Genomic DNA, 17065 nt, shown 5'->3' on the forward strand with positions numbered 1-17065 from the left:
ACATAAATCTTCGTATGTACATAGATGTAAGAATGAGTCAAAATAATGTCGAAGCATCGAATATACTCAAAGTCGAAGATACATATCATGCAAAATAAGATATAAAAATTCTGTATAGGTAAATTTTATTAATTTCAGTTCTAAAAGTAGATCCATCAGCAGCATCGACGCCCGAGCGACGATTACCGGGTCGAGAATCTCCGGCGCCATCCACAGCTCGAAGCTCAAGACGCGACTCCCTTGCGGAAAAGCCGACGAACGCCATTGCAACGAAAGTAGCTGAAACTGGTCCCGTAAAACCTGGCTATGCCGGAGGCGACCACCAGCAACAACAACAGCAACAGCCACAACAGAACCTAGAGCATAGCTTCAACGGGGATCTTTTCAAGGAGTACCAGAAGCAGAAACAAAGACTGCAGGAGACGATAGAGCAGAAGGAACGTGAAAGGGACGAACTTGTGCGACAAATGTCGCTTAGACAAGCATTAAATAACAGGGTGCAAGCTGAAAGGTAAGTCTCCAGTAAGTTATTCTCTCAGACTGAGCTTTATTACCGATGATATAACTGCCCATTTAATGGCTGTCAGTTTTATCTTGTTAAAATGATTAGCATTAATTCTGTTTATATGTTTGCGATGCTGCGCGGAATGTTTAAGAGAGTGTTTTAAAAAATCAAAATCAGGATGAAGATTATAAACTCGCTTACATGTATTAATATTATATACTTGAATGATCGTAGTTCAAGAAATTTTTTACCAATAAATTAAAATTACTCCAATTAATAGTGAAACGTTGAAACTTCATAAAATAGGCTTTCACGACATTTACTTTACTACAGCATCGATATAAAAAGTATATATATATATATATATATATATATATATATATTGTAAAATTATAGAATTCTCGTGAGAATTTGGCAAGAAAGATTAAAATTTTTCTTAACGATCAATATTTACATAGAACTATTTATCTTTCGTATCTCTGCTTCCCCATTATCCTTAATCGTAGGATGCATTAGAAACTTGCTCAGTCGGTCATTGAGTTTTCTTGCCTAACTGTGTACCTTCTGCGTTGGTCCGGGAGAAAATGCTATTTGATTAGCACAAAAGATAGCGCTACCTTTGGCTACCTAATTTTAATTATTTTCAAAAAACCTGAATTATAAAATGCATTCGCGCGTCAATACTTTTTCTTAGTTATTCAAGCATTATTATTTAATTTTTATTAGTTATTAAAAAAAAGAAAAAAATTAATAAATAAATAAATTAATAAATAATATTGTCGATTTTGTTTCCACATGTTTCCCGAAGGAAATATTGAATTTTCGCATTAATTCTTTCTCGTTATGGCTTTAAGATATTGTCGAAAATAGCTACTGTATGCGGTCTAGACGTTCGCCGAGTCGTCGATGAAAATAGCAAGGTTTTCTGAGTGGAATGTCCCTAGGAAGATTGAAAGACAAGGAGAGCGAGAGTGAAATTATTTCCACTGGCGAACATTCACCTCCATCATTGCATTCCAGATACGATTAAAATGATTGCATAATGAAATACAGCGATTATAGAGTCAAATTCGGATTAATAAAAGTAAATAGAGGCGCATCGGTAAATGAGACATGCATAGCTAATAAAACAAATCCAAATTAAAGCGAATCGTAATTTAATTTAATTGAGTTAATTGTCTGTAATTTTAACTTAAAGAATACGAAAGAAGTAATATCGCTGGATATTGGCAAAGCATTGATTAAAATTTTTTGTGAAAAATGTATTATTAAAAGGGCCGACCGACGCGCAAAAGTCGCTGTAATAATAATAATAACTTTTACTTAATAAACGCATTGTATATCGTGTTTCTGGCACCTTATCTGTAAATAAACGTCCGGTCCACTCGCATCTCTATAGTGTCTTTATTAACCCGCAGACGTCGCGCGACATTAATGAATCCGTACAGCAGTGGAAGCTGGGAATTTTAGCGGCGCCTCTTATGACTTTCAGCGCGCGTGTTTAGCATCATGGCGTGGAACAAATCGCAATAGGGCCGAGCCTCTAAACGTCTCCCTGAATGGGCTAAAATTATCGCGGCGCGAAATGTCAAGTGCGCAACTCACTCTTATAATATGAATGTCCAACTATTGCCTTTCTTCCTTTCTTCCTTCTTTCCATCCATCTATCCTTCCTTCCCTCCTTTCTTTCTTACTTACTTCCAACCTTCCTCCCATCCTTCCTTCCTTCCTTCCTTCCTTCCTTCCTTCCTTCCTTCCTTCCTTCCTTCCTTCCTTCCTTCCTTCCTTCCATTCTTCCTTCTTTACTTCCTTCCCTTGCTTCGCACATCGTGTTTTGCATGACTCAGTCGAAAGATATTTGGATGTAAATTAATCAAGCGTTTATTCTTGGTGAAACTATAAAATTACATTGTACCAAACGAACACAGGAGCAAAAGCATTGAATTATTTCTGAGTAAAATATTGTAACCGTACACCTTTTTAACTCCCTTCTTAACTTATCATATAAGCTCTCTGAAATTATTGATTAATCAATTTGATTAATCGTATGCTTATTAAATTTACCATGGCAGTATAATATATACGCAATTATCTGTTTATTTGTTTATAACTATTTGTGTTAAGTAATTATAATATATTTTTATGACTACGTATGTAAATTATTTTAGTTACGAGTTTAATAATACATTATACATTTTTTTTTCTTTTTAAGAGAAGAACATTTTATCAGGCAAGAACATTAATTGTTATTTTCAATAAAAATATGTCTTATTTTTATCGTTACATGTTTAAAATATCTTATATAATATTACATACACTACTAAATTATTCTATTGATTATTAATTAAAAAGTGCAATATTTAATTTTAATTACTATGAAGTTAATAACAAGTGAAATTTATATAAATCATTTTATCATTTTATGGATCATTAAAAAATCAAGTTCGTCAAGACGACAAACAATACTGTACTAGAAATACGAGTATAATTGAAAAATATTGAAAGGATCAAATTATTGTTAAAATTTGATAAAATCACGATGAAAAAGATACAATAGTCACCACTACAACATAAAAAATCGTCGAATGTAATTAAAAATACAAATGATTCAAATTACTTTAATAATCACTCATTTTTTAATTTTAAAGATTAAAAAGTTATTTTAAACATTAATATAATAATATTTGAATACCAAAATATATTTCATACTTATAGTTATACGTAATTATAACCATTCCTAAATTTTTGATATTACAAAAACATGTAATCAAATTTAATATTTATTGCATTGAAAGACAGTTTGAAATATTCGAAATACAAAAACATTGTAGAAGCAGCAAACTATACACTATGAAAGTAAGAATACTAGAATTAGGAGCTGGTGTTGAGCCAAATTTTTATTGCTTTGCTTTTATTGCGGTTGGCCACTCTTCGTTTCGTGAAACAATGTTTTCCTGCATTATAATAATAATATTACATATATATATCTTTATTTATTTATACAATTGATAGTAATTCTAATTAATAAATATTAACATAACAATTATATATATATATATATATATATGCATAAATTATATATAAACATAAAAATATAAAACACATAAACACATGTATATATTTTGAATTTTATAGCAGATATATATGAAGTATTTATTATTATTTATAAATGAAGATAATAATAATCTTATTAAACTAATGTCGTTTATTTTTAATTTCATTTATAAAAGATGTAGACTCGTTATATTAAAGATGTATAATATATGTATAATCTTCACTTTTTGTTTTGTTGTTTTTTGCAAGGAGAAAAAAAGGATTCTCCTTTTTATTAAACTACAATTATACGACTAGATTATAAGAATTATATTATTTTGAATATAATTTTAGTTGATTGAAATTTATTCGAAGTTAATTATTTGCAATACTGACAGAATAGCTTGAATAATTATCATGCGATGATGTTTACTTCATTAATATTTTTATAATATAACATTAACTACATGTTAATACACAAACATGTTTATCAAGTTTATATTTCCTTTAGTACTTTATATTTTGAAATATCGTGTATAATTAATTAGTAAAACTCGTTTATGTTTTAAAAACTGTGAATGTCGATGACCTCAAGAGGTTATATATTATAGAGTAATAAGTGATTTATTTAACAATCGTCGTAAACATGAGAAAAAAATATGTTGATAAAAAGAAGGAACAAAGAGGAGCAAGAGGGAGAGAAAGCATAATAAAAAGACAGAGTGGGATATATACATGTTGACAGAACAATAGAAAATTTGTGCCGTTAGTGCATATATAATCATAAAGGAATAAATGTCCAATAAATGGAAGGGCATAGAGGTGCAAATGTGCGAATGTAAATGGTCAAATTAACATTCTTTAAATTAGTTTGAGGAATTTTTCGAAAAGTGTGATGTATATGTAATAAATTGCATACGTTTATTTAAATAATATGTATAGGATTTGTTATACTACTTTGACATTTTTTGTAATAATAATAAGCTCGAGCATCAATATACTTATAAAATCAGATTTCTTTAAGACAATTAATTACGAACGAGTTTCAATTGATAATGTAGTAATATCTGATAGTATTGTTTATCCAGTAGCATGTAAAAATTATTTATCTAAGCAGTCTTTAAGTATTATAAGCTGAATTCAATGTCTCTAATAATCCAATGCAAATAACTGATTTGTTTATGAACTTGGAAAATTACACGATCCCCTCACTTATGGTAAGCTTAGATGTTTACGATTTAAGCATCGGCCGAGTCCATTAGCAAGCGACAAACGTATTTACTTGTATGTTATGCGTATAATGTACGCTCTGTTGTACCATAACTTTGGACGTTTGCCCATTTGTTTTTCGCCTCTTGATTGCAATTTGTGCGCCCTGTTCACTTGATAAAAAAGCTAATTGCTCGTTATCCTCGATTTTCATTCTTCTTGGCACTTCTCTTGGACCTGATGTCTACTTCATTTGTATCTCTGAATAGTTGACAGCAAATATTTTCACAAGATATTAAAGCTTCTAGTGGAGGCATTTAAGCATAAAACTTCTACGTAAAGTTCTTATTTATCTAAAGCACTTATTTAATTTCACTTAAAGTATAAAGCCGTTTGAGAAATAATATTGAAGATAATAGAATCTTAAAATTAATTTTTCTTATTTACATAATATCAATACCTTAAGTGTTTTCTTGTTAATTATGACAAGATTTCTAGGCCTATACGTTAGATTTAAATTGTAGCATTTCCATTATTTACAAATCATTAAGTTAATACAAAATATGGTATTTTCAAATCGAGTATATACAAAATGTCATTCTTGAAATTCATATATTTATTACCTCATAAAACAGTCGCCTTTTTCAAAGTAATCAAATCACAATTTGCTATGAAAATTAGCCGGTGCATTCATCTTTTTTATTCATTTGCTCAATTTAATCTAAAGAATGGAAAAAAGAAAATCATCAGCTAATAATATTGAAACTGACATATGAAGTATTGAGCCAACAAAGTATAATGAAAACGCGAAAGCGTAAATACCGCCGGGCGGGTCGTCCCAGCCTACCAAACAGTCCTTCATTTATCGGCCGTAATATTTTTCCTTTTTCTCATACTGTAACTAATTACAAGTGCGCACTGAGCGTCTGATGCTGAGCATGTGGGCAGTAGCATTAGATCGAGGCCCTCGGACGTCCAAGGGAAGAAAGGGGAGATTTTGGATGACGGCAAATGGAGTCATTGAGCAGATGTCGCACTAGGAGATTCAAACGAAGCTATGCCTGAACGCTATGAATTCGCTTTATTCGTTAGGTATTTTATGTCCATTGGTCGATCGTTTCATTAAAAAGTGTGATTACGGTGGATGAATGAAAGACACGCGGTAATGAGTAATATCCTAGTGTGGTATCCATTATTATTATTAAACTATATTATTGGAGAGAAACATTTGTTTTATCGGAACATTCGTTAGAAGAGTTTAATTTTTTATACCTTTTTTTTTGCATTATCTAGTGATGGTAAATTTATTTTAATTCAATTTTTACAACGATCTAATTATAAAAGATTAGTAATAAATAAAGTTTTTTCCTTGTAAAATAAATAGATTCATAGATATTTTGTACATTTTAAGCTTTCAAATGATTCGATCTAAATGTCGCATTAACATTTTATGTGATATTGACATTCATTTATTTTTAACGTTCGGATGCTGAAAATAAGTAAGGACAGATGTTTGTAATATAATTTTACATAAATTTGTCGTTTAATTTTGAACTTTCTTCGTTCGCTTTTATTTTCAAATACAATTTATTACATTGAGAATTTCTTTATTATATAGTGATATAGAAAAAGAATGTATGGTTATTTATGATTAATTTGTCATAATTATATATTTATTTCTTGTAAATATAAAACTAATTGATATTAACAGATATTATAATATTAAAAATATATTCTTAAGATATATTAAAATATGTTATCACACTTAGAGAATAATAAACCAAAAATGCTCACATTTATAATGGATAAATACATATTTTGAATATATATTTTAATTTTGAATTTTAATTATATATTTGGTACAAATTTCACGCCCTACTTCCTTAATGAAATAATTTAATATATATGATATATTGTTGATCGTGTTAATAATAATAATTATTATTATAAATGTATAATAATTAATATTTTTCCATATTGTAAGCATTTGAAATTTTTATTATATAGTTTGCAAATACTTTTATGGAAATATCAAAAAAGTATTTCTTAGAAGATTGTCGTTATCTGATGTTGGAAAACTGAACAGCATAACTGAAAAAAACAGCTATAGGAAAACGAATAATTATAAAAGTAAATGTTATATTTTCTTTAGATGTTTATACGGATTTCACTTAACTTTACTGTATTTATACACATTCTAATACTTATAAATATAATATAAATATGTATTATTCGTTCGTCATTAAGATAATGCATGAAGCAACACCTTATATAGAGTTGAATAGAACGATATCGATAAATTCAATTTCAATATTGATGAAAGCAAATCATTCGTGTTTCCCATAATCCCCATGAGCGTATTCGCGCTTCGGATTATAAACGACTTCCGTCCGTACCGGAAAGATGTTTCTTTACCGAAGAAAAGCTAAAAAAAATATTACGAAATGTACTGAAAAGGAGATTATTTTAAGGCTTTCGAGAAAATCTCATCATATTTACGTATTTTGCTGTGTGTCGATGTAAATGTATCGCATCGCAAAATGTTTGCAGTCATTGACCCACAATAAAATATAGTGAATTTTAGTTTGCATGAAATAAAAATAAATGTCTTTGTTTCCAATTTCGTGTAGTTTAGATATAACTTATTTAACTTACTGATCCTCAAATTAGAATATATTCTAAATTTGTTGTCATTTTCGAGATAACTTTAGCAAAGATAATGCTTAGAATTAAAATTTATTATTAATGACTTCATTTATTTTTACGGCAATTGAAAAGGGATGGATTTTGTTTTGCAAATTAGACATGTAAAAGCACTATCTATAAGTTATTTCAAATAAAATTTTTTCATGCTATTAATTCTAACACGAATTTATTATAATTTCAAATTCATTTCAAAATTCAAATTTATCCTTTATACCTATGAATTGTAACACGTTGAGTTTGGCTATTAACTGAGGTTGATGACAAAGTTGGATTTCACTCTTATGCGACTAATTTAAATCATTATATATATATATTTTTTTTCAATCAATATAATACTTGAATTAACGATATTATGCATTCTTTATAACCTTTTATTTAACCAAATAAAAGTTTTAGCAAAATATTTCAACTGCACTTAAATTTACACTTTTTACTGCAGTAATATTAAATTTTAAAAGTATAAATATGAAAGTATTTACAGCAATTTATTTCATTTTTAATTAATTATCGATACCAAATGCTAGCTTTTATTATTTAAAATTGTATTGCGTATATTAAAAGTACTTGAGTGTAAGTGAAATTAAACCTATTCTCGAAATTTATTACTAAATTAATTTTTGTGTATTAACGTGCATGAAAGAGCAGTAACTTACGATTTTAATAGTTAAGATTAGTGAGAGAATTATGATTATGAGATTGTTTGTAAAGCAAAAGGCGGTTCTGCATTTCTCTCATTATCGCTGAAGATGTATTTTTTACGCTTGTCGAGTGAGTCTTGACTACTTACTGCATTATATTTTTTTGCAGCGTCTCTAGTTTTATTACGTGGAAAAAGAACTTTCTACATATTTTGTTATTCGCCAATCGTTATTCATTATATTAATGTAGTTTATTTTCGCGCTGTAATGCTGTTTTCTTTATAAATATGAAAAAAAAACTGGGCTATTTAATAATAGCTCATCTAATAGGTAAAAGAATTTCGTACATATATAATTTTATAATTATTGTATGATTTGTTAAATATTTCTTAGAAAATTAATTTCTCTTTGCAAATGCACTAGTTCGGTGCGCATATCTCATCATTTAAATATTTATTCAGCTTATATATTAGTAGGAATAATTTATAATTAGATTAATAACAGAGAAACGTCATAAAGATATATTTCGAATAATAATAGTTTACCACAAAATTACATGCAATATTTATATTTTATTTTATTTCTCATACAACAAGATCATTTATCTATCGAATATTTCTACCGACATGATTGAAATAAAATTTCTAATATTGATATATCGAAAATGCAATATTAATTGATCAATATATATTGCATCGATAATTTAAATTAATAGTTATTCTTTAAGGCAAATCCATATTAAGTAGATATTATCAATTACCAACCGAAAGAAAAAACAATAGTTCAGAAATATTGTTGCAAAAACCGTATATAATCAATGAAATTATTAGAAGCTTCAAGATGTCAAGAGCGTTACAGAAAATGCGCGACGATGCATATTTCAAAGTTTCAAAACAACATAAAAAAAAGGACACGCGAAACAACATACACGACATCCTGCAAAATTGTTCAAAAGGCTCTTTATACGATGCAACAAGGCATTCTTCAAGATCAGGGGAAAAAGACAGCGGAAGTCGTATCTGTGAGTTATTTTCGATTATGAGCGGGGCGCGTTTGTATATAAACGTCGGCCTCGTCAAAGTGAGGTGCCGTTGCCATTGGACTGCGCCTCGGGAATCCTCGCTGCTTTATAACATACTCGCGCATCTTCTCGCAGCACAATCCAGCAACGAGTTTTCCAGGGAGGTAGAGAAAGAGAGAGAGAGAGAGGGGGGGGGGGAACAGAGAGAACGAGAAAGACGGCGAGCGATCATAGAGATTGCACGCGAAATTATTATTTAAACAATTAAATTCATTGAAAAATCTTTTTAATTAGAAAAAACAGGTAGTATTTTTATTTGTAGCTAGAAAAATGTTGATTGTTCTTTAGCCGAGTAAAATATTTATATTATATTTTCAAACTTGAGTCTTAAAGTACAAGTTTTCATTGCAAATACAAATATAAGTTTGTGGTTTTATGCTTTATCGCTGAAATTACGTTTATTACATGAGAATCGAAGCACCGAACTAGAAATATAATTGATCCGTTGTGAACGTATTTTTATTAAAATTTGAAATCAAGCAGTTTCTCGAACATGAAATAAATTGATATATGAGAAAAAGAAAGTCTAATAATTATAACTGCTTTTACATATTTTGTATGTGGTTGGAGGCTTATATCAAACTGCTTGTTATCATGGCTGGATCAGCCCTCGGCTCCTACCAGTTATAGATTTAATTTAGCTATATATGATATGTCATGTCTTAACCTTAATTTTGAAGAATTAGATTTTTCTACTTTTCCTCTCGGGAAAAGTAATTCACCGATGTATTATTGGAAAAAATATACAAGCATACATACTGGCTTTGGGTAGTTACGATAATCATCTACATGTACGTGGAATTCGGAATGTATAAAGTCGTGACATAATTTCTAACGAATGATAAGCATAAAAATGAAAATATCGAACCATTTTATTCTTCATCGGAATTATTCTATAGCACTATTATTCTCGACATTCTCAATTCCCATCGAATGTAATGGAGAAGCTCGAGGATAAGGAGCAAAGATACGAATTACACATGCGCAATTGGATAAAAAGTGGAAAATTGTAGAAAGCGGAAGAAATAGTGAATTAAACAATAAAACGTCGGTTGGACGTGTTATTATGACGCGGTACCGAGCGCGCGACTCTTCGTATCGTTCCAAGTGCGCACACCCGGGACCGAAGGAAGGTAACGGACTGCTGTGCGCGCAACAGCTGCTAGACGGTCACGTGGATCGGCACTTTTTTCATCCTCTTTTACTTTATTGTTATTTATATGCGCGGAATGGAATGCGGTGTTTGCTGTTGTGCGTTTTCGCCTGTGTACCTCATTTGACGATATCGGGAAAACAAATTTTACTTTTTCTTACTACGATGGCCAATTGCGGATGTCGTTTTGAACGTTAATTTTTCACGTAAATTTCAATTGGAGTTTGGGAGTTTGTTGCGCTATGGAGGATAGGCGAAAGTGGAAACAGGATGCTATAATAGTCAAATTCAATTCCAAGGTTTTATCGGTTTCTCTGTTCCTCTATGCGCGTCATAATACGTATTATAACATTTTATTAGCCATATTGTACAATAGTTTTATTACGATCATTATATATGAAACATTTTTTATTGATTTTATTTCATAAAACTTGATATTTAAAATGTTTCGCTCATGAAATTCAAATTTTATCATTCATCAGATGCTTTCTTTCCTTTTTATCGATGCATTTTATTATATAAAAACATAAAAAGTAATGATAACAATTAAAATAAATTGAAAGTCTTAAACAGAATATTAATTATTAGTTTAAATACTTTTAAAAGTTAAATGCATTTTAAAGTCAATGTTACACAAACACTTAGTTGATTATCAAATTCCAAATTTATTAATCCGAATTAAATGTTGTTACACTTACAGTAGACATTAATCTCCAATATTTCTTTCTTTAACTATGCATATTAAAATAATATTAACATTTACAGAATATATATATTTACAAATTTTATTTTATTTAAAAGTATATTATTCTAAGGTTTCTAGTGAAATTTGAAATGTATTTAATTTTATCGTAAAAAAAATCTTAAAAATAACAATCTTCTATATTATATAGCCGGTAAGTGAAAATATTTCAGGAATATATATGTTTTGAAGATTTAAAATATTTAAGATCTTTCAATTGAGATAAAAGACTATACGTATAATTTATTTATCTTTTGATTTTTCAATTTACTTCTACCAGCATGATTTAAACCACATTGACAAACGATATATTTATAATGTAAAATAATAAAATCATGTGGGATTAAAATTAATTTTTTTGTTATGTTTTTATGTAATCTTGTTAAAACTTTAATCACAGTTAAATTGTCGAATTTTATCATCTATGTATACATTATACTTAAAAAATTTTAATTTATTTTATAATTAATAAAATACCGTGAAAGTAATTTCTTACGCCCGAGAATAATTTTACCAGCTGGTTAATTTCCATGAAATAAAGTAGGTATTTTTCATGAAATAAATATGAAATAGTGCAAGCTTATCTTAAATTTCTTTTTTACATCGTAACTTAAAATAATTAAAGTTCTGAATCTTATATGTTTACGTTCAACTAAAATATATCTCTACTTACATAATATCATGAATAATTATTTATAAATAGAATAATGCAAATTTGAAATTCATTATAATATACTATCATCTTTGAATTATATAAATGAATGTTAGGTACATACCTTTTTTAACAAAAGTAAAATAAAATAGAATTATATTTAATAACAAATAAGATAACATATATATTAATAATAAACGATAATAAAAATAAATATTATTAAATTTAACTGTGATAAATAATTATTAATGATTTTACTATTGTAGGCATTTTCTACATAATGAATAATGAAAAAATGCAAAAAATAAATCTTTGTAAATGCCAATGAATACTTTGTCGAAGTATAATCTTGGACGCGTGTGTACGTATTGTTCTTACCTATTTTTTCATTTACATAAATTATTTTCAGAAAATCTTCCGTGTTATTTCCATCGTCGTCATTTATTATTTAATAATTTTATAACATTTTGTCGGAATAAGCTAAAAACGTAATGGTAATCATATTTTATAGTATCATAAACAGGAAGATTATACTATTTTTGTGTTTTGTTTTACTCGTTACATTTTAAAAGTATACATAATATTCTGAAAATGGCCTACAGTCATGCAATATACGAAATGAAATGTATTTAGCAAATATCGATTGTCTATCATTTGTCGGCAAGCTCTCTATTCTCAATACTTGTAAGGTAAATTTTATATCAAGGCATCGACGATTACTGCAATTTACTCTATTATCAGCAAATCATTTTATGCGAACGTTGACACTGGTCTGCGTTTATATAATATATATTGGGGGAGGAGGAGGGGGGGGGATTTACGATCAAAGCCGTCACGCGCGCTTGACGCGCCTCAATGGATTTCCAGTTCACTCTTATGGAACGCATCCATGATATATACTAATATTTCAGAGTCAGAGAGCTCCGTTGTCCGGAGTATAGAAAGTCATGAGTTGAAAGCGCTTAAGAAACGCCGTTTATGCTCTGCTATCTTAGATTTATTTTTTTGAAGAATCGTTATTTCCATTTTACGGATTGTTCTTTATATATCAATGTAATTGCGTGAGAAACGTTTTATCGTTATTGAAAGTCAAGAAATTTTTATTGCAGAGAAATTATGTTTGACCTTCAGTGATCTTTTGTGTTTAGCAGTTTTATGCACGATTGAATGGCATGTGATTTAGCAAACAACAATTAAAATCTTATGGTATTACAACAATATAGTAAAATATAATAATCCCATATAGTTGAGAAATTTAGAATATTAGAATATAATTTTGAAAAATTCTATTCTTCTTCTAATAATGTTTTAAGGATTTTTTATATAAATAAAGGAAATTTAAAAAATTCATCTAATGTACTAAAAGATATTACAATATTTCCTATATTTTAATCGATTTAAGTAATTGAATAAATATTATATACATGATGTAATGATAAATTCTTTATATAAATGTTTCATGTATATGATTTATACTTTTTAAATTATCGAGTATGTCGTATCTTTGTGTATTTAATTATTTTGTTATAAAATTTTCATTACGATAAATTGGAAATTATATATTTATTTAATATGTACAAACCTTAAATTAACGCTGATGTTTTTGTTAATTTATTTTCAGAAAATACATACTCGAATATTTATTAAGAACTCATTTTGTTTCATTTTATATTATCTAGCTCGTAATTGTGTTTCGGTATTTCAATTTATAATAAATATAATACTATTATAAGGTATTTTACATATTATAATGACGTAGTCCCTCTACGTTAACTATGAAATGAAAAGTAACGATCGCTTGAATGGAAAGCAATCATTATTCGGTTCTATGAGTATTTATATTTTTCTTTGTGGAATTAAAATGCGATAATTTGCATTGATATCATTAACTATTTTTTTTACAGCAATACAAAATTTAATAGAAAATAAATATTACAAAACGGCTGCTTCAAGCGTCAATAAATATTCAAGAATATAAAAGAAAATGCAAACGTAGAGTAGGCTGTAGTAAAATATATTAAACACGAATGTTTATGTTTCATTTCGATACATTTAAATAGGAAAATTCTACTACTACAATGTACACAAATAATTATTTATTTTAAAATTTTATTACAATATTGGTTTTACTCTTTCTTATTCCCTCAATTTGGATAAATAACTTATTTTGGTTCACATTAATTATTAAAGTTATTGAAAATGGAATACTGTATATGAGTACATATAATACTGAAAATTAAATACAATTACTAATTTATTGAAACAGGTGAGAGAAGAAAGCGGTCTATTTGCATGATAATGTACACACTTAAATGTTGCTTAAGTACATTAACATTTTTAATGTAAACGTTAGATATCATTGATGCGCAAGTACACAAATCGTTTTGAAATCTTTTATCATATAATTGTCATGCATATTGTACGTGTCTGCATCACTATCGCCAATTATTAATACAAATTAGTCATTCATAATAAAAAGAATGAAACAAGTCGTCGGATAGCCGTAGTATTACAAAAAGTAAAACATTTTTTGCAAACAATTTGTGACGTATATTTAGAACGTTCGTAAATCAACGCAATGATATTATTATCCATCATAAGTAGACATTTGTGATTGATTAAAAATGTAAATAGAATATTCAACACTTGCTTTTAAAGCGCACGACATTGTATTTACTTAATTTTACTAGCTTTAGCACTACTGGCATTAGTCATGAAAATTCATTGCCTTTAATTTCAGCAAATTAAAGAATCGATAATTAATTTTTAGCAGTGTTAATACTTTTGCATTTAAAATTAGTTTTTAACAATAAATTTTCTTCCACAATCCAATTTCAAGCGAAGCCATTGGAGGAAGTCGTAGAGCAACATAATATATTAACACCCCATTACTACATTTACTTTTAGACACAATCAAAATTCCATTATCGTACTAAACTAACACGCTAACTATGGTAAAATGATAAATCAGCATACATAAATAAATTAGATATGATAAAAATAAAACGAAATTTTCAATGATAGAGAGGGAGAGAGAGAGAGAGAGAGAGAGAGAGAGAGAGATAGAGAGAGAAGGCTGTGATGTAAAGCCGTATTACAAGTAGTCAAGTAATCGATCGATCGTCATTACTAATTACATGAAATTTCTCAGCAAGGTCAAAATGTTAAATTGCTCTCGACGACGATGGCGTTATCGTCGGCGTCGGTATGTAAAGCGAGCAACGCCATCGTATCCAACCACCAATACCCCCGCTCCTTCATCTACGGAGGCCCTGGCTTTGTATATTTGTATCTGTCAAAGCATCGGCACAGCCACGAGGTGCCGGTGGTGGCCACCTCAAACGAGCCACAGAGGTGCCCTTAAAAGTGTCCGGGCGATCCGACCTTCGCCGTAACGGGCGACGCCACTCCCCATCCCCTCCAGCAATCGCGCGCACGCGATAAGAAGTAAAAGAGCGAGGCGAGTGTGCGATAAGCGGAGCGCGGAATCCACGAAGGGAGAGCCGCGGCCGGAGCCGCGCGCCCGAGCCGCGGAAGGAGGGAAGTCGCGGACATTCGTGGTCCGGCCTCGTGCGCGGTAGGATCGTGGCGAGCTCGAGTCACGTCCTCGGGAACGTCGTGGTACCGAGGTCTTCCCGTTGGCGAACCTCCCTCGTTAGCTCGCGGATCACCTCAAGTCCCAGTCCGAACGACCCTGAGAGCATGGCCTCGCTTAACGAATGTTGCCCGTCGACTCGCAGCCGCGTCTATTAATATCCTGGAGAACATTCCTACGCGGACGAGTGACGCTGACCTTGCCTCGATCCGGTACATTGAGCCGGTGACGTTAGAGGGAGGGGAGTACCTAGGCTTTCCGTGGTCCGTCGCCCTTAGCCGGGATAAGTAAGTAGTGCGCGGTGGAGAGGGTGAGGAGGAGGAGAAGAAGGATGATGTACCATAAGCCGACGGTGCCGCGATTCAGGATCGCGGAGAGGGTGAGCGTGTCTGTGAACAATCGTCCGGTGTACAGTAAGCAGCACAACAGTCATAGCAGCACTTGCAGTCTGAGAAATGCAGGAAGTACGCCGCCCTGCGTCAGCCGGTAAACCGACGGGACGAAAAGTTTTTAATTGCTCCACTCGCTTTTCACCCCATCACAGCGACTTTCCTATTAATTTCCAATAGCTGCCATTTATGCGCCCGCAATTGGTTTTTAAATTTCTTTACATAAGTCATTTTAGACGCTCATATACTCTGTTTTTGTACAATAGACTTCAATTTACTTTGGATGATTGCGCGATGAATCTGTGATTAGATTCCGATGCATTATTCTTGGGAATAACGAATAAACAATTGCCATTTGAATAGTTTTTCATATTAATTGTATGAAACATAAAATTAAATCACTCTTGAGCCCTTAAATTTAGGGTAATTTACGTTTAACTTTGTGAATATCATATGTTCAAAAAATGTAATGTAAAAGTTGACTTTTTAACAAATTAGTGTCTCACATCTAATTATTGTTAACACTATAATTTAAACTACCGAATAATTTATTGCTCGACATTGCTTATCACAGGCTCAAATTTATAGGGTAATGAGAACTGCTTACGATTTCTTAAAGATTGTAATATAAGAGTGCAATTAGAGTATATAGTTATAATTGTCATGTTAACACATACTTTTTCTCTCTCTCTTTTTTTTTTATACGACATTGCCCTATTATATTAACAAATATATAATTTTAAGAGTTATGCGATTATTGCAGAATGTCAACGCTTATACGCTAATAACAAATAATTTCCTAAAGCCGTTATAAAAAAAAAAATCATATTTAGCAAATGAAATAACGTGTCGTTCGTCAAGCATAAATAATTGAGATTATTTCTTGTATATAAATAATTATAGAATTAATAATGTAAATAAGACGAGACATATTTCATTTAATTAAAAATGTTCAATAAATTCGTAACTATTCGTGCGATTCCTTTAAAATATTTATTACGTTTAAATGAGTTTCGATTTTCCTATAGAATAGTTAATTTTCTTTTAATACGTCGAATATATTAAATTACTTATATTTTTACCATTTCATTCATGATATTCGTGATAAGTGAGGAATGAATTTTTTCAAGAAAAATAAAAATTAGTGCTTTTATTATAGCAGTATACGAATAATGAAATTAATGGTAAATTATTACAATTTTTCAATGATTTAACAAGTAATATAATTATCATCTAATATAATAATATTTCATTAAAAATACCATGTAGGCCAATACCATGTTTTAAGATATAATAAATTAATAAAAGAAGCCGTTTTTTTTTTTTTTTTTTTATTAAAATTTTGAATAAATATTAAAATTA

The 17065-nt window shown here is 29.9% G+C and overlaps 1 protein-coding gene across 3 annotated transcripts in view; it reads left to right on the forward strand.

The window, feature by feature from the left end:
• The window catches only part of LOC105360084 (WD repeat-containing protein 47), a 119046-nt gene that overhangs the window by 45149 nt on the left and 56832 nt on the right, over positions 1 to 17065 (forward strand). The window contains exon 6 of one of the 3 annotated variants that reach the window (XM_011496875.1): positions 139 to 511. In XM_011496875.1, the coding sequence (XP_011495177.1) occupies positions 139 to 511 (373 nt within the window). Of the gene's footprint in view, positions 1 to 138; positions 512 to 15411; positions 15801 to 17065 lie in introns of those variants that run through there. The other 2 variants (XM_011496870.1, XM_011496873.1) reach the window with 2 other exon arrangements.

This window comes from Ceratosolen solmsi, unplaced genomic scaffold (assembly GCF_000503995.2).
Source record: "Ceratosolen solmsi marchali unplaced genomic scaffold, CerSol_1.0 scaffold13, whole genome shotgun sequence".
Taxonomy (NCBI): Eukaryota; Metazoa; Arthropoda; class Insecta; order Hymenoptera; family Agaonidae; genus Ceratosolen; species Ceratosolen solmsi.